The sequence below is a fragment of the Syngnathus leptorhynchus genome, chromosome 9, assembly GCF_054491065.1.
Source record: "Syngnathus leptorhynchus isolate UIUO chromosome 9, UIUO_Slep, whole genome shotgun sequence".
Taxonomy (NCBI): domain Eukaryota; kingdom Metazoa; phylum Chordata; class Actinopteri; order Syngnathiformes; family Syngnathidae; genus Syngnathus; species Syngnathus leptorhynchus.
The window spans coordinates 1553641-1577165 of record NC_141203.1 but is presented as its reverse complement, the minus strand read 5'-3'; the positions used below and the strand labels follow the sequence as shown (position 1 = coordinate 1577165).

At 44.0% G+C, this 23525-nt stretch overlaps 1 protein-coding gene across 1 annotated transcript in view; it reads right to left on the bottom strand.

Moving 5' to 3' along the window:
* efnb2a (ephrin-B2a) overlaps positions 1–23525 on the bottom strand; it is a 41191-nt gene that overhangs the window by 5033 nt on the left and 12633 nt on the right. Inside the window, exons 2-3 of the mRNA XM_085920046.1 lie at positions 18108–18391; positions 630–722 (exon numbers count right to left, since the gene is read on the bottom strand). Of these exons, the coding sequence (XP_085776172.1) occupies positions 630–722; positions 18108–18391 (377 nt within the window). The remainder of the gene's footprint in view (positions 1–629; positions 723–18107; positions 18392–23525) is intronic.

Below are 23525 nucleotides of genomic sequence, written 5' to 3'. Positions count from 1 at the left end.
TTATTGTTTGGCAAAATGTACATTACGATTGGCTAGCGGCACAGACAATTGCTGATTCTTTAGCATAGGTTCGTCATAGAGGCTAATTGAGTGTTGTAGGAATGGAACCATAAGTTCAGCATAAAACCACATAAAACCTTAAGCTATTTACAACACGGAACCTTGAGCTAATTTCAACACGGAACCTGAAGAAACTATCAGCCTCAGGAAATTCCAACACTAGAAGTCACCTAAGCAACTGATTCATTAAGAATAGAATGATCAATACTGTATTGATTAAGAATAGAAGTTATTTTTATAGTAGTGCTATATCTTGTGTGGTGCTTGTGAAAACAATTTATGTGCATCTATCTATTATGTCTAGTATCTATCTATTAGTTACATCTTCTCAAAAGTGCAGATGTCTTCACTGGATGTAAGCTTGCTCATTTGTTTGAATGTGTGTAAAACCTTGTCTTCATTATATCCCTTCCTCTCAACCCAGATGTCACAAAGACAATGACCCTCCACTGTTTCTTGTGACCTTATCAAGACATTACATTTGTTGGATGTTGCACAAATTTTCACATTGCATGAGCACTGTGTTGACTGCTCATTCCTTACTCTTGCTCTAATTTACTTATACTCACTTTGTCCCACTCTCATGATCATCTTCATGGACTTGGTCTTGCATACTCCCCCCTCCTGGTTGTCGATGCCTTCCATCGTGCCATTTGATGTAGCTACAGCACAAAGAGAGATAGAGGAAAAAGTGACAATTGTCACTGCAATCATCTGGTTGGGAAATAATTATTCTGGTGGCCTGTAGACATTCTAGTCTATGCCTTGGTCTTACTTTTGGGGGGAAACAATCAGGTACAAAATTATTCAATTAACTTCAGTAATTGTGCCTTGTCATAGTCAAGTATAGTTTTGCTTATCTTACACCCTTCCCAAAATCACACAGACGCACGCACGCATACACACACACACACACACACACACACACACACACACACACACACACACACACACACACACACACACAAGCGCCTCCCCCAACAAATACACACATACACGCATATACATACAATACAAAACTTATAAGAATATTGACAACAGGCTGGGTTCAGAGAGGAAACGTCACTATAGGAGCCATGTGCATCGAGACCAGCACATCACCCACGGACCCCAGGACGCTGCCAAGGTGCCCAGAGAAGGTGTGGGGCAAAAATCCAACCCACACCGGCTCACACAGGGCAACGCCTAGGCAGCCACTGGCAACCACTGCTTCCGGGGCAGCAGACTCCCTCAGAGGAACAATGGAAGAAGAAAGCTTGATAAAAGTGGATAAATAAATAATACTAGTTGTACAATACTAAACTACTACAATACTAAATAAATATTTGCTAAGAATAAAATTTGTGGGTGGATGGATAGATTGTCACGTGCCTGCGTCACCCAGCCGCCCATTTCCATTGACGTCAACCGGTCACAACCACGCTCACACACTCAAGTCAATCACCTGCACCTGTCTTCGGTTGTTTAGGAACACTACTTAAACCCTGAGCCCTCCACACTCAGTGTCAGTCTGTCCTGTGATGCCACTCGTTTGCTCACTGCGCTTTACCCGTCTGACTCCTTGCCCGTTTACTGGTCCATCTGCTGCCCGCCCTGACCACTTCCCATTTATGATGTTCTGATCGCCACCTGTCCCGACTACATGCTTGGCCCTCACCACGGTTATCAACTGTGCTCTGCACTGCTGCGCATTTGCTCTGCTGTTACCCCTGCTAGGTTGGTTCCAGCTATCGGCCAGCTGGTCACGCCGTGGAGAGCTCTGCCGCCCTTGCCCACCAGTCACATTCTAACAACGTTGTCGCACCAGCCCAGCCAGACCTCCAGCACTTCCCTTTCCCACATAACAAAGTCTGCATCGTACTGCATTTGGCTGTCCTGTCTGATCAGTCGGATGGATGGATAAAAATATTAGTATCTACTATAAGCTAAACTAAAAAGATAGATGTTGAGCCTGCTCTTCAAAACATGAACGTTGTCGTTCGGCAAACTGTTCCAGAGGTGGGGGACACAGAGATGGAAAAACACCTCGCCAACACCAGTCCATGACTAGGAACACTCTGCAGGAGGATCGCAGGGACAGCGAGAGTTCATAAGGTACAAGCAATTCTGAAGGATAAGAAGGTCCAAGACCCTCAAGACACAAACAATTCAAAGAACTCTACACACATAAAATTGCTGGGTTAAAAATTGCAGTTGGGAAGTTGATTTGCAATAAAACAACCCAACAAGCTGGGTCAATTTTGGACCGATTAAATTTATTGAGATTGATGCCCATTTGCAATATTTGACAGAATATAATTTGGTTATTTAATTAATCAGCTGATTAAAATATATATAATTAATCAAAACTTTCCTTTTGGTCCATTTATGCTACAAAGAAAAATTAGCCATTCATTTTTTTTTATAATTTTTTTTCTGGCGGCATGAGGGGGTTTGAATGGCTCTCTCTGTCTTATGTTGTAATGTGTCAATATGTAATGTGTAAACGACCAGCGGAACAATTGCTTTGGCCTTAATCACTATGATGGTTTCAAGACCCTTAAGTTCATGGTCTGTTTACTTTTATCTAGTATGCTGGTTCTCGCAGCTGCTAAGTAGGACTGCAGTTGCTTCGTGTTTTGAGTGAAATGGGGTAGAAGGAGGAAGGGGAAAACAGTGGGTGGGGAGTAGGGCTCATGGTCTATCAGATCAGTAACATAGAGGCTAACGAGCTGCCAGGGCTTAGTGTCTTGGCTTCCTGCCAGAGCACAGTGGCCCGAATTCACTACATCTGCCTCCACCAGACTAGGGAACTCGCACCCCTCCCACCCCCACGCCTTCAAATGCAAGATGACATTTTCTTTACCCTCCTGTGAACACCTTAACTACTGCCTTACGAAGCCGTCAGCCCACCCCTCCCTATCACCCCACAAATTGTCCTCCCATTTCTATCATTTTCCTACAAGAGCATATCATGACAGATTCTTAAGAAAGACTCAGTTTTCTGTCTCCATTTGCCTTTGTTTTTCTTCTCACAGCTACTATTTTGATCTGACTGTGATGGGAGGAGACAGAAAGAGGATGTTAACAAAGACTCCCTCACTCCTTCCACTCTTCCTCCTCTTACCCCATGCCTTTCTCACGAGCTGAACTCCGGCTTTCCTGTAGTGGCCATAAAGCACATTACAGACAAAGCTCCGTCATCGCTCGTGATTGCGTGTGTGTGTGTTTGTGTGTGTGTATGTGTGTGTGTATGTGTGTGCGCGTGTGTGTGTGTACATGTGTGTGTGCATGTGTGTGGTGCGTGTGCGCGTGCGTGTGTGCGCGTGTTTGTGTGTGTGCGACTGTGTATTATGTATTATAAAAGCAACACTGCTGACTTGTGAGTGACTAACACCATGAGGGCATGTTTTTACAGTTGTGTTTATAGCATGGTAAATTGGTGCAGTCAGGTGTGTGCCAATAACTGAGAAAAGAACGACTATTTATGGTTAAACCAGGGTTCACCAACCTTTCTTAAACTGAGAGCTACTTCCTGGGTACTGATTTAGGCAAAGGGCTACCAGTTTGACACACACTTCTGAAATAGCCAATTCGCTCAATTTAGCTTTCACTGTGTTATTATTGTCATTTCCAGTTCACATGTGTGATTTTGACAAGAATAGCAAAAATGCAGTCAAACCTCGGTTTTCGACCACAATCCGTTCGAGAAGCGAATTCCGAATCTATTTTTCTCATTACAAAGAATGGAAAAAAAAAATGTCCGTCCCAAGACAAAAGAAACCGCCTTTTTTTAAAAGCATTTTTTCATTTGCCCATTTTTGACCAATTGCGCAACTGCAGCGCAACCGTAGCGCGTCGCCCACCACGCAACTGCACCGCGCTGGTCGCATTATTGTGACAGAGCCGTCGCTGAAATTTAGAAAATATTTTTTAAGTCCTGATGTACTTTCCAGAATTTAAGTGGACCTAAGTGCGCAGGGAGCTTAATTTTGTCCGATCGCGCAACCGTAGCGCGTCGCCGACCGCGCAACTGCACAGTGCTCGTCGCATTATTGTGACAGAGCCGTGGCTGATATTTAGAAAATATTTCTAAAGTCCTGATGTACTTTCCAAAATTTAGTGGACCTCAGTGCGCAGGGAGCTTAATTTGGTCCGATCGCGCAACCGCAGCGCACCGGGCGCTCACTGTCGCATTGCTTTAAGAGCGTCTTTGTGTTTTAGGATGGCTTTACTGCTCCCATTTGCTTTGACTAATAATAATATTAATAATAATAATAATAATAATAATAATAATCATTATTATTATTTATTATTATTAATATTATCATTATTGTCATTATTATTAACAATTTTACATGATTTTCGAGATGATGGGGTGTGTTATTTGTGGCAAACTGTTTTCAGAGATGGGGAATCTGTCGCAGAGACAGAACAGTCTGTACTAATGCCCATTCAGTGGCCGAAGAACGAGAAAGTCAAAAAAAGGACAGACTGATGATGAACGGAAGTGGTTTTTCATCTGTCCGTCGAATTGTCTCGATCCACGTCAAGTACCAACTAGCCTCTTAAATTAGTTAACCCATAAAAATGTTTTTCAAATGTTTTAATCTGAAGTCATTTTGTTAATTGTTTGACCAGGAAGAATTTGGTCCGAAATTGGCTTGTTGACCAACACTTTTTTGGTTCTTTTATCACAAACAATTTATTTTAGGTTGCATTACCTGACATGTTTTGGCGTGTACTTCCACCTTCATCAGAGTGTCACTGGTGTGGTTGTGACGCGTCTTTATCAGCTGATGGATGAAGGCGTGATTTACCTGTCAGATTTGACAGATGAGTCACACTCTCTGCTGTTCGTTCACCTCTCTAAAATGCTGCTCCAGGAGGTGGAGAGCATGTAGGCTCCCTCTTGATGGTCCTCGGATCTCAATGGCTTCCCTGATCCAACGCTGATATTTATTTTCTTCAGTGCGGATAACTCTGGCCTTTTCCCAGTCCATGATGTGGTTTTCTCTTTTGCAATGGTCGGTAATGGCTGACTTGTAGTGTTCATGTTCTGCTTGTTGTTTTGTTGCTCTTGTTTGTCTTGTTGCTGTCTCCTCACACTCCTTCCTGTGTTCCATTTTCCTGGTGCTGAAGTTCCTCCCTGTCTCCCCGATATATGATTTATTGCATGATTTGCATGGTATCTCGTATATGGAGTTGCATTTATTTTCCGGGTTGATTCTGTCTTTTGGGTGAACCAGTATCTGGTGGAGTGTTGTGTGTGGTTTGATAGGTGTGTTCATGTTGTATTTTTTCATGGCCCTTTTGATGCGTTCCGTAATTCCTTTCACATACGGCAACGTCATCATCCCACTGGGTTCTTGTTTCTGTGGGGTTTTTTTCTTTCCCCCTGTGTTGTGTATTTTTTGTTCTTTACCTGTTCTGCACCTTTTGTTATTGCCCATTGTGGATACTGACATTTTTTGAGTGCGTGTTGTATCTGCTTTTCTTCCTGTGTTCTGTCCTCCGGGTCCGTGATTATTGCTGTTCGTTCGTATAGTGTTCTGACTACTGACAGTTTATGTATAGTGGGATGTTCTGATGTCCAGAGGAGGTATTGGTCAGTGTGTGTGGGTTTTCTGTGTACTTTTATTTTTATGTCTCCGTTGTCTATGTGGTGTATGTTGATGTCTAGAAAGGCTATGGATCGATCTGTTTCTTCTTCATGAGTGAATTATATCTTGCCAGTGGTGTCTATGTTGTTGAGGTGGTCTGTAAGGTTTTGTGTATGCCCTGTTGTTTTTTCTAGAATGTCATCTACGTAGCATCTCCATAGTGTGGGTTTGTATGTACCCGGGGCTGTTGAGAGTGCTTTTTGTTCTAAATCCTCCATGAAAAAAATAAGTACACGCCGAAACATGTCAGGTAATGCAACCTAAAATAAATTCTTTGTGATAAAAGAACCCAAAAAATTAATTGACAAGTGAAACAAAATGAACTTAGTACAACTATTGTTGACCAACAATTCAACCAACCGACCAGCAGACGTCCGCCCTAATATATTAAAACTTTCAATTTGGTTGGAAATTTAGAGGTTGGACAGTATTTACATGCTTTTGCATGCACACGCAATGGTAAAAAAAGCTGGTGCTAGAAAAAGATGGCATCAGGAATTTTACCTCAGCAACTCTGAACAGATAATGTTAAGTGACTTAAGTGCTCTCTTGGTATGTTATGCGGCCATAACACCACCAACAGCAACATGCAATACAACGATATACACTTATTTTTGCTTGCACATTAACACGTCTACCAAATTTAATGTAATTACTATTCTCTCTTTCATGCTGTTAGTGGTGTGATTGTTCCTTGTGACTGATTGGTTGGTGAACAGTCCTGACTATGGTCTGCCTTTCACCCAAGTTCAGTTGAGATGGCTCCAACTCATCTCTGACTCTGAAGAAAATATTTGATAATTTGTTGGATGGTTGAATGGCTGGATCTAATTGGCCCTGGAGATCATACAAAACTTCATCATCAAAACTTCAACTCCTTTCTCATTTGACCTGCCCAGACAATTTTCTTTGGCTCACACAAGTCTCCCCATATCAATGGTCTAAAAAAAAAAAAAGGTGTATTTTCTCCTCCTGTAAAACTAACGAGAGCATTCAATGAACATGAGTGTGGTGTGGCTCAGTGGTAGAGTGGGCGTCTCCCAACCAAGACGGGGATTTGTTCCCCAGCTACTTGAGCAAGACACTGAACTGCCAGTTACTCCAGATGGTATGTCATCAGTATGTGAATGAGTAAGCAGTGTGAAGCACTATGAGTACCAAAGGTAGAAAAGTGCAATACAGCCCATTTAAAACCCTCCACATCTTAAATGCACTCGTTCCATTTGTCCTTCTGAATTTTATCAATTTTTTGCATTAGTTATATTGAGGGCAGCTCGGTGGGGCACTGATTAGCACGTCCACCTCACAGTTAGGAATGTACGGGTTCGATTCCACCTCCTTTGTATGTTCTCCCCGTGCCCGCGTGGGTTCTCTCCGGGCACTCCAGTTTCCCCCACATCCCCAAAACATGCTTGGTAGGCCGATTGAACACTCCAAATCGTCTCGTGGTGTGAGTGCAAATGGTTGTTCGTCTCTGTGTGCCCTGCGATTGGCTGGCAACCAGTTCAGGGTGTCTCCCGCCACACAACCACCACTGTAAATTCTACCTTGTTCTACAAATAGTTGAATCCTGTGGGTTACAGCAAAGTACAGAATTTTACCCTTTAAAGGGAGAGGGTCACTTACATCAGATAAGTGCACGATTGACACAGGCAAGTCTTTTTCTGAACACTGGAATTTATACTTTGCGTCCATTGTTGAATTTTGTGGGTTTTATTAATATACAGTGTTGTGTGACAATGTAAGACAATGAATGTAGTGCTATGAGACTAAAGCGATAAAAAAAAAAACCAGATAAGCAGAAAGACAATTACTGATGTACACAGAGAGAGACTAAGCACTAGACAAAAATATGATGATGTGTTACAGGGAGACAAAACCAAGCACGACAAATAAAGCAATGATCTAAATATTAAGCATAATTGCTATGCATAGGGTCTCTATGGAGCGTGAGGCCATCATCTCAGTGCTGGAGTTGTAGCCAGGTTAATGCCGTCACAGCTATTTACCAAATCACTTGGGACAGGGGGCGTCTTAGCACTCAGGGATCCCAATGACCCTTAGAGAAAGGCCAGACCAAAGATGGGTCACCCCAAATATCAAAGCTGTCTAATGACAACCACTACCAATCACCTCAAAAGGTATTTAAAGGTCTACATTTGTCAGTTGCAGTATATGCTAATAATCACATAATAACGGTCTCAAATTCAATCATTTGAGATTTTTTCCACAGATCACCACCAAATAAAATTTTGTTTAGATTGTTTAAGCCTGTATGTAGTTTGATAGTTTGATTTCTTTTCACTGCTATGCAGATGACAGATCTATGTCCCGCAGAGCAAAAATGGATGTCACTGAATTTCCTAAATGTCGATAAAGTTAAAACACCAATTAAGTAAGTATTATAAGTATTATAAAAAATATAGCCCTAAATCACAAGCAGTCTCAAAGGGCTCTGTCCTCTGCATTTAACCCATCCCCATGTGATTTTGATCCATCCCCTGGGGGAGAGGGGAGCAGTGAGCAGCAGCGGCGCCGCGCTCGGGAATCATTTGGTGATCTAACCCCCCAATTCCAAACCTTAATGCTGAGTGCCAAGCAGGGAGGCAATGGGTTCCATTTTTATAGTCTTTGGTATGACCCGGCCGGGGTTTGAACCCACAACCTTCCAGTCTCAGGGCGGACACTCTACTACTAGGCCACTGAGCTGGTTGAATTATGGTTTTCGGTCCAAGTGGCCCATGTACATCCCACCCTGTTGACCTGGGTGGCCTGGAGTCTTAAGCCATTAGTCTCGAACTTTGGTTTTAAATTGGACAATAATTTAAATTGGAATGCCAAATCACTGCTGTTGTCAAATCCATCTTATTTCATGTTAGGCGGTTGGCTAAGCCTCCTTCTTTCTCAACAGCACTTAGAAAATGTGATCCATCCATTCGTTACATCTCGACTAGACTGCACTCTAATGCACTTGACTTCGGAGTCAGCCAGGCATCCCTCAAGCGTCTCCAGTTTGTCCAAAATGCTGCCACTCGCCTGATAACTGGAGCTCGTAGGAGGAAGCACATAAACCAAATTCTGGCCTCCCTCACTGGCTCCTGATACATTTTAGAGTGCATGTTAAGATACTGCCATTTGGTTTCAAATCGTTGAATAGCTTTGCCCCAGCTTACCTCTCTAAGCTCCTCCACCCCTACCACCAGCCCGGTAACTAAGAGCTGCACACCAGATGCTCCTGCAAGTGCTGAGGACTAAGCAGAGCCTCAGAGGGGATTGAGCCTTTTCTGGTGCCGGTCCTTCCCTCCAGAATGACCTCCACTTGAAAGTTAGACAAGCCCCCTCACTGTTCAACTTGTTTGAAGAGCCATTTTTATTAGGATTTTGACTGACTTACTGTTCTGCTAGACACCTTCAAGTTCCTGGGTACCACAATCTCACGGGACCTGAAATGGACCAGCCACATAGACTCTGTCCGGAAGAAGGCCCAGCAGAGGCTGTACTTCCTGAGACTGCTCAAGACTCAACCTGCCGCGGGAGCTGCTGAAGACCTTCTACACTGCCATCATCCAGTCTGTCCTCTGCACCTCCATCACTGTCTGGTTTGGATCGGCCTCCAAACAAGACAAGCACAGACTGCAACGGACAATCAGGACTGCAGAAAAGATCATTGGAATCAACCTCCCATCTATCCAAGACTTGTACCTGTCAAGGACCAGGAAATGTCCAAGCAACATCTCTACAGACCCTTTTCACCCAGGTTACAGTCTGTTTGAACTACTCCCCTCCGGACGGCGTTATAGAGCTCTGTACGCCAAAACCAGCAGACACAGAGACAGCCAGGCTGTTGCTCTGATGAACTCACTCCACTCTTAGAGTCTCAGAGTCATTGCTGTGCAATAACATCCTGCTCTCCACACCTTATTGGATTGTCTACACTGTTTGTACTATGTGTCTTCTCTGCATCCATTGCAGCCTGGTCATCCTAGAAGAGGGACCCTCCCATCTGTGGTCTCAAGGTTCTTCTCAAGGTTTCTCACTTCCCCTAGTCGGAGATTTGAGTTTTTCCTTGCCCTCATGGGAGTTTAAGATCAGGGGATGGCTGAGAATATTGTCATTTGTCATTTTCACATGTCCTGAGTGTTGTTAGTCACCTAAATGTTGAACAGAGACTGTGATGTAACAAAGTCAAATTCCTTGTTTGGCACGCTCAAACGAATAAATTCCTCTTGAATCTTGAATATACCGTATTTAACATGCACAATAAACAGAAAAAAACCATATATGAGTCGCACCGGAGTATAAGTCGCACTTTGGGGGGAAATTTATTTGACAAAATCCAACACCAAGAACAGATATGAACCAGCAAAACAGGCTAAACGATACGGTATACTAACGTGACTTAAACACAAACGAGGAGCTGAGAACGGGCCTGACGTAATGTTAACAGTGATTCAAATAACTATAACATAAAGAACACATTTATCAAACCGTCTGTGTCATTCCAAATCATTAAATCCATCAAATTCTTCGTCCTTTGTGTAAACAACGTCGGACTCGTCGTCGTCAGTTGCAGTTCAAATTATTCATCCATCCATCTTCTTCCGCTTATCCGGGGTCGGGTCGCGGGGGCAGCAGCTTTAGGAGGGACTCCCAGACCTCCCTCTCCCCAGCCACTTTATCCAGCTCATCCCGGGCCCCAAGGCGTTCCCAGGCCAGCTGAGAGACATAGTCTCTCCAGCGCGCCCTGGGTTGTCCCCGGGGTCTCCTACCGGTGGGACATGCCCAGAATACCTCCCCAGGGAGGCGTCCAGGAGGCATCCTGATGAGATGCCCGAGCCACCTCATCTGGCTCATCTCAACGTGGAGAAGCAGCGGCTCTACTCCGAGTCTCTCCCGGATGACCGAGCTTCTCACCTTATCTCTAAGGGAGAGCCCGGACACCCTGCGGAGGAAACTCATTTCGGCCACTTGTAGCCTGGAGCTCGTCACCATAGGTGAGGGCAGGAGCATTGATCAACCAGTAAATCGAGAGCTTTGCCTTTTGGCTCAGCTCTCTCTTCACCACGATGGACCAGTACAGAGTCCGCATTATTGCTGACGCTGCACCGATCCGCCTGTCGATCTCGCGATCTATCCTGCCCTCACTCGTGAACAAGACCCCAAGATACTTGAACTCCTCCACGGGGCAGGATCTCATCCCTGATCCGGAGAGGGCATTCCACCCTTTTCGGACCGAGGACGGTGGACTCGGATTTGGAGGTGCTGACCCTCATCCCGACTGCTTCACACTCGACTGTGAACCGCTCCAGTGAGAGCTGGCGATCACGGCTTGAAGAAGCCAACAGCACCACGTCATTTGCAAATAGCAAAAACGCGATACTGAGGTCCCCAAACTGGACCCCCTCAACGCGGGGCCTAGAAATTCTGTCCATAAAAATTATGAACAGAATCGGTGACAAAGGGCAGCCTTGGCGGAGTCCAACCCTCACTGGGAACGAATCCGACTTATTGCCGGAAATGCAGACCAAACTCTGACACAGGGACTGAACCGCCCTTATCAGTTGGCTCGGCACTCCGTACTCCGGAAGCACCCTCCACAGAACCTCCTGAGGGACACGGTCGAACGCCTTCTCCAAGTCCACAAAACACATGTGGACTGGTTGGGCGAACTCCCATGCACCCTCGAGGATCCTGCCGAGGGTGTAAAGCTGGTTCATTGTTCCACGGCCAGGACGAAAGCTCCTCCTGAATCCGAGGATTGACCTCCCGACGGATCCTCCTCTCCAGCACCCCTGAATAGACCTTTCCAGGGAAGCTGAGGAGTGTGATTCCCCTGTAAATGGAACACACCAGGGACTCCAAGAAGGATGGGTACTCTGAACTGCCGTTTGGTGCATAGACACAAACAACAGTCAGGACCCGTCCCCCCATCTGAAGGCGGAGGGAGGCTACCCTCTCGTTCACTGGGGTGAACCCCAATGTGCAGGCGCCCAGCCGGGGTGCAATAAGTATGACTATACCTGCTCGACGCCTCTCACCGTGGGCAACTCCAGAGTGGAAGAGAGTCCAGCCCCTCTCGAGAGGGCTTGTACAAGAGCCCAAACTATGTGTGGAGGCAAGTCTGACTATGTCTAGTCGGAACTTTTCTGCCTCACACACTAGCTCAGGCTCCTTTCCAGCCAGAGAGGTGACATTCCATGCCCCAAGAGCCAGATTCTGCAGCAGGGGATCGGACCGCCAAGGTCCCCGCCTTTGGCCGCCGCCCAGCTCACTTTGCACCCGACTCCTTTGGCCCCTCCTACAGGTGGTGAGCCCATGGGAAGGGGGACCCACGTTTTCTTTTCGGGCTGTGCCTGTTCGGGCCCCATGGGCGAAGGCCTGGCTCCAGAGGGGGGCCCCGGTGACCTGCGTCCGGGCGAGGGAAAACTAGATCCATTTATTTTACTCATCATAAGGGGTCTTCTGAGTCAAATTATTCCACAGGCCCATATAACAATATATAAACTCTATATCAAATAACAATAATATGAACAACAATTTTATCGAACCATCTGTGTCACTCCAAATCATTCAATCCATCGGAATCTTCATCTTTTGTGTCACTTAAAAAAAAGAAAACCACACAGCTGCTGACTCCGAAACTACGTGCGTCACGTCACGTTCCTGAGTCACTTGACTTCCAGCCAAGCCCCAATCAAGGAACTGCCAGCACCTGCTACAGATCATTAGCTCCCCTACTTAACCTCTTTGTATTTTGCCAGTGGTTGTCAGTTCGACTGCTTACCCTGCCCGTGACATCACTGCCTTTTTGTCCCCTGAACAATCTCTGTTGCCAACTGCTTCCGTAAACTGACCAACCATGCCTTGATCGCCGCCTTCCCCTACTACTTGCTCGTCCTTTGACCACGCTTCTGATCGCCGCCTGCCTTGACCACCTACCTGCCTTCCGACTACGACTACGCGCTGTGCTCTGCTGCTCAGCCACGCCAGCCAGACCGCAAGTCCAGCGTTCCACTTCCCCTTTCCCCCTTTTCCATAAAGGATCGTGCTGCACTTGGTCGCCCTGTCTCTGTTCCGTGACACCGCTGACATCAGACTAGATACATCAAATAAATGTAATCTAAACAAATTTTTATTGAACCATCCGTGTCACTCCAAATCATTAAATCCATTGGAATCTTCATCCTCTGTCACTTAAAAAAAAACAAAAAAAAAACTGTTGACTCCGGGAACTACGTGGGCCGCTGACGTCAGACATGTCGTCAGTTGTGGCTTCAATTATTCCACAGATCTACGTATATAACTGTCAGGGAAGAATCCCCAATGCAAAAGAGTGACCCTCACAATGACAAGTAAATTTAGAGATGAAAGACACAGATACCCAAGTGTAAGCTTTCCGGCCGGGAGAGACGACAACCACAATGAGTCTGTCAGAACTCTGGTTTTTCCCATGAAAAAACGGCTTTTTATTTACTAGTTAATCAATACATCAAACATCACATAACATCAAAACAAGTCATGAGCAGAGGACTTCGATCATGGTCCAAGACCTAAATCAATATGACATGACATTGTAGAGAGTTTTTAATCATAACATGTTTACTTGTTCTTAGCCTTTGGTGCATTTAAGTCAGGCTGTGATGTACCAAAGTCAAATTCCTTGTTTGGCACGCTCAAACATGGAGAATAAAAACTCTTGAATCTTGAGGTGTCCAGGTCGTCCCGACCTTTTCACTTCATCCTGGGATTGTCATGACCAGGCCACCTCATCTAAACTAAGATGAGATTCATGAAACAATAACACATGGGTAAGCAGGATGTAATAAAACATACTAATTTTAAACACTTGTTTATATGATTGGAGATATATTCTTAATGTGTGTATGTTGTCGTGGTTATATTTGGTTAAAAGAAATACATGATACATTACATTTGGTAACATAGTTATATAGAACTTCTTTCTCAATAACTATATTGTAGCATTACCAAAGTACCAGGCAAGACGTGGGTTTGGTAACCGGCTCTTTATTTAACAAAACGAGCTCAATGAACCAACAATGACAATCGCGCCCCGCCTTCACGGCCTCCCTAGACAATGTGAAACTACTAATAAGTAACATAAATAACAAGTTTGTCAAACCTGTGTCACACCAAATCATCAAATCCGTCAAACTCTTCGTCCTCCGTGTCACTTACAAACAAACCCGCTACTGATGACGATAGTACGTGTGGCCCTTCGTCGAGACTCATTAGTTTCAGTTACAATTATTCCAGCTTTTCTGAATCCTGACAGAATGGTTTCGGGTTTTACTGAAGCCCATGGTTTGTCGATCCATCTAATGACATCCAAGAATGTTGCACAGCGCATTCTCCCGGTTGCCGTGAAGCTGTCCTCTCCGTCCATCATCCACTGCTCCCAGGTTATGCAAGACTGCCTTAAACCTCCTATTCACGGAGATATCAAGTGGCTGGAGTATTTTAGTTAAGCCTCCAGGGATGATGGCAGGTATGGAGTTGAGATTTTTTAATTCATGTTTTAACTGTGGTGTGATGTGCGCTTGCATGCTGTCCATCACAAGCTGAGCTTTGCGTGCTCTAAAGAAGCCATCTGGATGCCTTGTGCTGCACTCATCTCGTTTAGTCTGAAAATAACATGTGAAGTGAATCTGCTTCACAATGACGATAATGATGGTGTGGATGTGTGTGAGTGACAAAATAAATAAATGAGTTATATAGTGTTAAAAATTTCACATATAAGTCGCTCCTGAGTATAAGTCGCACCCCCACCCAAACTATGAAAAAAGGTGCGACTTCTACTCCGAAAAATACGGTATTCATTTGTTTAATTGACTGTTTTCACTGTCTTTGTGATTGTCCCATTGCTATATGTGAACTGTTTTGTTACAGCCTCAGCTGTAGTAAAATGTGCAGTACAAAAAAAGTTGCATTGTATTGATGATGAAACATTTAATTAGTGGAAATTCACCCGCGTGTGTTTCAATCAAACAATTATTTTTACTAGAATATGTTAACAGTTTATTTCTGTCTGAAAAATACTGGATTTGCTGTCTATTGTTTTGCTTTTTTGTTGTTTTTAACTTCTGTCAATCGACTTCAATGTCCATTTGTCTTCACTGTCGATGTCTTTCACAGACCTATATCATTTGCATTTTTTGCTCATCTAGCGTCATCTTGCAAACAAGGCTCTGATCTTCAGGCGATGCTGCCACAAACTATCACATCAAATTCATTTGCTCCTAACTGGAGCAGCAAGCACAGCCACTTAAAGACACATTCACGGACACAGCCATGCATGAAAGCACATCGTGCACACTTGTCAGCACAGTGACAGAAATATCTGCAGACATAATGCTGCCTGTTGGACAGATGCAACACTACATGTGTCAAGCAGAGGGCTCACACACACGCACACACGCACGCCACCCTCGCACGCACGCACACGCACACACAAACACACACAAGCACAAACACAAAAGACTCGATTTATTTTTAGCACAGGAAAGAGACTTGAATGTCTGTCAAAGACACATAGAAAAAAACAGTGTGGATATACTTGAATCAATTTGCTTGAATTGATTGTGTATCTTATCCATGTATTATAATTCTAGCCTTTGCACAGTTTATCAACAAAAAGCAGCACTAATCCAATTGGTTGAGATCCAGATCTTTTGATTTGATGTGAGTTCCTTGGCAATTGACAGAGTACATGGAAGATTAAACGCTGCTTAATTAACTATGTATCAAGTCTCTCCTAAAGTCTAATCAAATCCTTGAAGTAAATCTTGAGCTTGAGCTACAGAGAATGTACACTCATACGTGTATGTAGACCCATTTTGTTCCAGCTCACTGTATAGACTTTTAAAATCAAACACACACCACACATAAAGCACACTGTTGTCTCACAAGCAATTACATGAAGAAGCCAAGATTGGCGGTTCCACTATGCATCTTTCATTCCTCTCTCATCTTTTTTTATTGCTATTTGTACTTTCCTGCCAAGCCTGGAGCTTCTCCGAATCAAAAAAGGATCCTCGCTAAGTTCACAGTAAAAAGCCATAATTAAAATGCAGTCTGCTCCAACAGCTGCAGAGCTGAAGCGAGAGGTAGACAAAAGCGGCAATTAACAGAAAAATGTGACTTACTCTAAAAAGAGAAACTTGTCCTTCGCTATCTTTAAAGTGTACCCCCCAGCGATCCCACATTGCAGTCTTGATGGGAAAAAAGAGCAATATTGTAAAGTTTGATAAATATCTGTTGTTCCCATTTTAGTGTCTAATTTTGTATTTGCCAAAGTAATCTCCCCAGTTTCTGTTTAATGCACGCCGCCATGTTGGGAACTGATAACGTCATGTCATTGATAGAGCTCTCCCTTGCAACCACTACCGGGTGGAATTTTTATTTTTTTTATACGCACAATGGCTTATGAAGGGAGTCGGTGATAGTGTCGCGCACACACGCCTGACTTGTGTACAGGCAACGTGGGATCGATTCCTGCTTTATAGCGGTGCGCATGTGGATGTTACTGGTTGTTCATCTCTATATATGCCCTGGAACTTGTTGGCAACTAGTCCAGTGTCCTTTCGCCCGAAGTCAGCTGGGATCGGCTTCAGCACTCCCATGACCCTGAACAAGATAAGCAGTGTTGAATGGATGGATGGATGGATGGATGGATGGATGGATGGATGGATGGATGGATGGATGGATGGATGGATGGATGGATGGATGGATGGATGGATGGATGGATGGATGGATGGATGGATGGCAGGTAAAGGTCACCTAGTGATTAAAAAAAACATTTTCTTCGATAGGCAAACGATCTGGTGTATGACTGTGAAAAGGTTTGAAGGGACAGCCCTGTCAATAACAAGACATCACCAGTTCCCATCATGGTGCCGTACACTAAACGGAAACCAGACAGAATATTTTGGCAAATACAAGACTAAGCACAAAAATGGGACCAGCTAGCTATTCATCCATCACACTTTACAATATTGTTCCCTTTCCCCATTAAGACCTCAATGTTGGATCTCCAGAGGTACACCTCAAGCTACTCTTTGCATATTGAGCAATGACTGTTGAATGGGAGAAGTTTGCATGGATTATAAAACCAGTTATTGAAAACCCTTTGTTTCACATTCAAACTGACCGATGCAGTTGGCAGATGTATTTTGTGTGACGCTAGTGGAAATTGAAATTTATTCTTTGTTCATGCTGTGATAAATCTGAGAAATATTATATATGGCGAGGTAGAGCCAAGAGGATGTTTGTTGTTTCCATACTAAGCATACATCTGAACAGTGTGCACAGAGAAGCTGCTCCAAGCTGCACCCTAAGCATTGGGATGATATTCACCATCGCCTCACATCTATTACGCTTTTACGTGTACATGTGACACATCTTTATCACTTACTCATTCAAATTAACCTTTATCTAAATTTATACCAGCTATGTCATCTCTAATCCTAAACTGATAGAATTTTGTGGCAGAAATCCAGGCAGATTATTCTCGTAGAAGCATCAGACCTAAACGCCAATATTGACGCATCAATATTTAACCTCAACGTTTGGGTGAAGCAAGCTTGGGAGGAGGTACGAAATGGGTAATTGAGCTTGTGGTCCTCTTAAATCTTTGAGCACACACACGCGCGCACACACTCACACACACACCATTTTAGTTCATCATCAGACATTATTGAATTGAGTGTGTGTCTATGAAAAAGCTGTCCGACAATGTCTCTAACCCTCACATGCAAAACCATAAAAGCTTAAGGCTAGATTTCATGACGTTTGATGTATGTGACAATACAAATAGCAGAACAGGGGACACTTATTTGTTTTAAAGAAGCTTGCCAAAATTTGTACCTGAAGGAAATAGGCGCAAGCGTTAGCCAGTTACTGCATGAGGTTTCTAAACTCACTTCTAGTTTAAATTGCACATTATAATTGGACAATGTTTGGATTATGTAATATTTCCAGCAATTGTTTCCCTTTCTGAACACAACATTTCTGATTCCCCTTCTTTCTGGAGAGTAAGAAATATTGCCTTCCTCAACAGTGACAGTACACAGATGGCGGTGGCACAGCTTCACAGATGGTCTTATCTTCAATACACCCCCATTTGCACCACACAGATGTTTCAGTCCACCTCCCATATTACAACCAAGGAGGCATTCACTAAACTCTGTCAAAATTTCCCTGAGGATGTTAGTACATCGCAGGTAATCAGCAACGTGGACTGGCCCTAAATATAATGTGGAACTATCAAGTAAATTACACACCGAAACAAACTGGATGAGACTGTCGCTTAAACTTAAGGCATCGTTGACATGAACAAATATTTAAAGGGACAGCAGAAATCACAGTGCATATATTACTGATACTTACAGATGATGTAATAGTCTTTTCCCCTAAAGAACTCCAAACCCCAAAGATTGGGACTGAACTCCTGAAACTTGAGGGTGAACTTTACGTCCTGGTCAGGTTTGACACAGTTGAGCAGCGGTGTGTCAGCCTTGGTGATGGTGCAACTCTCTAGCTGCTCCCTGGGCACCATATATACCTTGTAATACTCCACTCCCTCACCCACCCCACCATCCACTCGAGGGCACACAATGTCCAATTTATCCCCAATCTGAGGGTAGAGTACCACACCTTGTCCTGGCACAAATCTGAAAGAATAAAGAAAGGACATAACCTCAGTATTTCACATCACCAGACATACATTGTGTATAGTATTTTGTGGTGTTTTTTAGACTAAAATTGTAAAAAATCATCAGCGTCAAATACCATTATTGTAATTCGTAACTATGTCCTGAATTTTCAATGACAAAGTATTATGGCAAAAGTTCTGGTAGGATTGGGCAAATGTGCAAGTGCAAATAAATGAGGGTGACCTTATTCACTCCTCATAAATGTAAGCAAATATGCATTTTATCCAACATTGTGGAAATGTACGTGGACTAAACTAACAGATACCAACAAAACAATGAAAAAAAAAAGCCTTGGTATGTGAGGCAACCTTTCAACAACAGCAACAGTTGCAGGAACTCATCAGCAGGAAGCCTGGAGGGCTTTGTCTGAGAGTGTAATTGAATTTCCCTAAATATTTCCCAAAAGTAAAATAATAGCGCCATTTAGTCCGGAGTATGGAGAAGCCCTACAGCATTCCAACAATACACATATTTTCATCCACGTTATAAAATTCTGCTTGAATTGACAGTCTTTATTTGCTGTGTCCTCAGGTTAAATCAATCTAATCGTGAATGTTACGCACAGATGCTGTTCTAAACAACTAAATGCACACATGCAAAAAATACATTTAAGTAAATGATTGTCCTGAAAACATATTTATGGCCTCAAACACATTTTCAGCCATGTGTGAGAAAAGATGTACCATAATTTTCGGACTATAAGTCACGTTTTTTGTCATAGTTTGGGTGGGGGGGCTACTTATACTCAGGAGCGACTTATATGTGATTTTTTTCACAAATTTTCAAAATTCAAAAATCCGCGATGTAGTGAAACCGAGAAAAACAAACCGCAATGTAGCAAGGGATTACTGTCATTTGAACTGCAAGTGACGTCACCCGTGCCGCGCGGCGGTTGTTTACATGAAGACCAAAGGATTCGATCACGGGACGACGAAGATGACGAAGGGCCCCACGTACTACCGGCATCATTAGAGGCTTTGTTTGTAAGTGACGGATTTAATGATTTGGAGTGACACAGAAGGTTTGATAAACTATTATGGCTTTTACGCACGCCCGGTCCTTCTCGACGGGAGCTCTCTTTCATCTCTGTGGATGGAAGTCAGGGTCCGGCGCTCGGCCGGGTGGCTGTCCGGGGACGGTGGATGGGGCTCGGACATGGCTTTTACGCACGCCCGGTCCTATTTATGGAGCTCTCTTCCACCGCCGTAGCTGGAAGTTCAGTAGTTGTTGCCTCGTTGAACTCGTTTTGTTAAATAAAGAGCCATTTACCAAACCCACGTCTTTCCTGGTACTTTGTTAACGCTACAATACAGTTATATACTAGATCTCTGCAGCGCACGCGCAGCGTTGTTGACATAAAGAACGAGGAATTTGATCGATGGATTTAATGATTTGGAGTGACACAGATGGTTTAATATTGTTGTAATATGATAGTTATTTGAAATATACTTTATATATCGTTATATGGGTCTGTGGAAGAATTAGAAATGCAACTTACAATGCGTTCGACGTGAGCATATGCGGCGCATACGCAATATTGTTTACATAAAGCACAATCGATGGATTTAATGAATTGGAGTGACACAGATGGTTTGATAAACGTGTTATTTATGTAATACTTTAATAACTCTGAATGTTACGTCAGGCCCGTTCTCAGCTCCTCGTTTGTGTATATGTTACGTTAGCATACCGTATCGTTTAGCCTGTTGTTGCTGGTTCATGTCTGTTTTTGGTGTTGGATTTTGACAAATAAATTTGCCCCAAAAGTGCGACTTATACTCCGGTGCGACTTATAGTCCGAAAATTACGGTATATGCGTCAGTTATTTTGCATAATTAAATCAGCACACATAAGGAGATAATGACATTAGACCAGTGTTGGAGGTACCAAACCCTGCCAGTTTCATATCCACATTCACCAAACCCCTCTTTAGTGAAAAGAAAAAAAAAAAAAAAATTTCGAATTCAAGACATAGATGTTTTTTACAGATGCACAAAATGAACATCACCTTGTCCAAAGAACAAAGCCAACACAATCCATGAACTCACAACAAAGACTTCAGCTGTTGCCTTTGCGAGATCAGTTCAGATATGCGTCATCACAAATTTACACAATAAATCAGGTGTGTTCGGACCTCCGCAGTGGAGGCTATGCCGAACCCCTGATACTGATTCACCGAACCCCAAGGGTACGATCGAACCCAAGTTAAGAACCACTGCATTAGACTGCTCTAGGGCTGCTCAGTTAATCAAATATAAATCATAAACGCAATTTTGGCTCCAGAAGATCTCATTCATCATTAACTCAATTCATATAATCGAGAACAAACGCCTCTACAACATTGCGTGGACATCGGGGAAGGTGCCTCTGGATTGGCAGACTGTGGTGGTGGTTCCCCTCTTTAAGAAACTGGATCAGAGGGTGTGTTCCAATTACAGGGGAATCACACTCCTCAGCCTCCCTGGTAAGGTCTATTCAGGAGGGCTGGAGAGGAGGGTTTGTCAGGATTACCTCAGATTCAGGAGGAGCCGTTTGGCTTTCGTCCTGGCCGTGGAACAGTGGACCAGCACTACACCCTCGGCAGGATCCTCGAGGGGGCATGGGAGTTTTCCCAACCAGTCCACATGTGTTTTGTGAACTTGGAGAAGGCATTCGACCGTGTCCCTCGGGAGGTTCTGTGGAGGGTGCTTCGTGAGTACAGGGTGCCGAGCCAACTAATAAGGGTGGTTCGGTCCCTGTATCACCGATGCCAGAGTTTGGTCCGCATTTCCGGCAGCAAGTCGGATTCCCAGTGAGGGTTGGACTCCGCCAAGAATTTGTCACCGATTCTGTTCATAATTTTTATGGACAGAATTTCTAGGCGCAGCCAAGGCGTTGAGGGTGTCCGGTTTGGGGACTGCTTTTTGCAGACGGCGTGGTGCTGTTGGCTTCTTCAAGCCGTGATCTCCAGCTTTCACTAGAGCGGTTCGCAGCCGAGAATGAAGCGGTCGGGATGAGGGTCAGCACCTCCAAATCCGAGTTCATGGTCCTCGGTCGGAAAAGGGTGGAATGACCTCTCCGGATCGGGGATGACATCCTGCCCCAAATGGAGGAGTTCAATTATCTTGGAGTCTTGTTCATGAGTGAGGGCAGGTTGGAGCGTGAGATCGACAGGTGGATTGGTGCAGCGTTGGCAGTAATGCGGCGGACTCTGTACCAGTCTGTCGTGGTGAAGAGAGAGCTGAGCCAAAAAGCAAAGCTCTCGATTTACCGGTCGATCTACGCTCCTACCCTCACCTATGGTCACGAGCTATGGGTCGTGACCGAAAGAACGAGATCCGGGATACAAGCGGCCGAAATGAGTTTCCTCCACAGGGTGTCCGAGCTCTCCCTTAGAGATAAGGTGAGAAGCACGGTCATCCGGGAGAGACTCGGAGTAGAGCCGCTTCTCCTCCACGTTGAGAGGAGCCAGATGAGGTGGCTCGGGCATCTCATCAGGATGCCTCCTGGACGCCTCCCTGGGGAGGTGTTCCAGGCATGTCCCGCCGGTAGGAGACCCCAGGGACGACCCAGGACGCGCTGGAGAGACTATGTCTCTCAACTGGCCTGGGAACGCCTTGGGACCCCCCCGGGATGAGCTGGATGAAGTGGCTGGGGAGAGGGAAGTCTGGGAGTCCCTCCTAAAGCTGCTGCCCCCGCGACCCGACCCCCGATAAGCGGAAGATAATGAATGGATGGAGAACAAATGACTATTTGGTGTTCCGTTCTGAGACGTGCATGAACAACTCAACCAGTGTCCCGTGTGTGTGGAGAGTGGAGATCCAGGCCATATTTAACAGGAGGTGTTGTCTCTTAACGCGTTCAATTAACTGAGGTTCATGAACTTGATTATATTTTTGGATGAACGTCAACTCAACGTAGTGCATTTTTGCTCCGTGGACGTTTATGTGAACGCCCTCCTTTTGGGGCAATTGAATGGTTTTGAAAGGGAATTTACAGTTCAAGTATGCCAGGTTTTCGCTTCTTAGACTTCAAAATAAAACCCAGCTAAACACACTGTAAATGAGGCTAAAATAGACGGGGGGAAAAGCTTTGGCTACCCTGATCACAACACCGGTCGCGATGACAGACGTGCCGCCATTTGTCTTAGCTCGTGAGTGAATGATTCATTCAAAAGAACGAATCTTTTCAGTGAACGAACATGAACGAATCACTTCCTAAAATGATTCGTTCTTTTTTCAGTTCATAAAAACTTCAACCAGTAGGTGTCGGTAATGCCCATTGAAGCTGGTACCACCTCGCCGTAAAACAAAGAAAGAAAATGACGTAACTTCCTGTTCACGAACGAGTAGTGAATTGCATTTCCCATTCACCAAGGAACGAATCTGTGAGTGAACGAATCAGTGAGTGAGTGATTCGTATTTCCAGTTCGTGAGAACAGATCAATGAGGGAACGAATCCTGACTTTCCCATTCGCGAAAGAGTCAATGGGTGCATCAACGGATCAGTCAGTGAACGTGTTGCGTCTCCTAGCGTGAACTATGTAAGCAAGAATAGAGATTTACGATTTACTTATAGTAGGTTTTACATAACGTGTATGCATATGCCTAAATATTGTTATCCAATATAGCGACTGCAGTTTCACATTAGATTGCTGGTTTGAGATGTACTTTTATTAATTAATATTAATATTTTTATTATTATTATCTTAATAAACATTTATGTTATAACTTATCTGGTGTTTTATTCCTTGTTTTTGTATTCGCCAATTAAAACATAAAAATCAGATATTTGGTGAACTGCTTTACATGACAATATGTATACGTGTTTTACATTGTTATATGAGTTGGTGTCCCCAAGATGAACAAATGTCTTCATAACGTTTTTTTTTTTCAACCTTTTATTCAAACACAAACACATTCGATATAATAACACCATTAACTGCAAGAAAAACAAATACATAATTAAAACATCAATGTCGCTCGGAGGCTCGGTTTTCCAACGTTCCGGTTCTCGAACAATTCCGTATTCGAACAAAATATTCTAGATTTTTTTGCTTTGGATGTTGGACAAAATTGATTTGTCGAACCTTGCGAGATGAGCCAAGAGGACC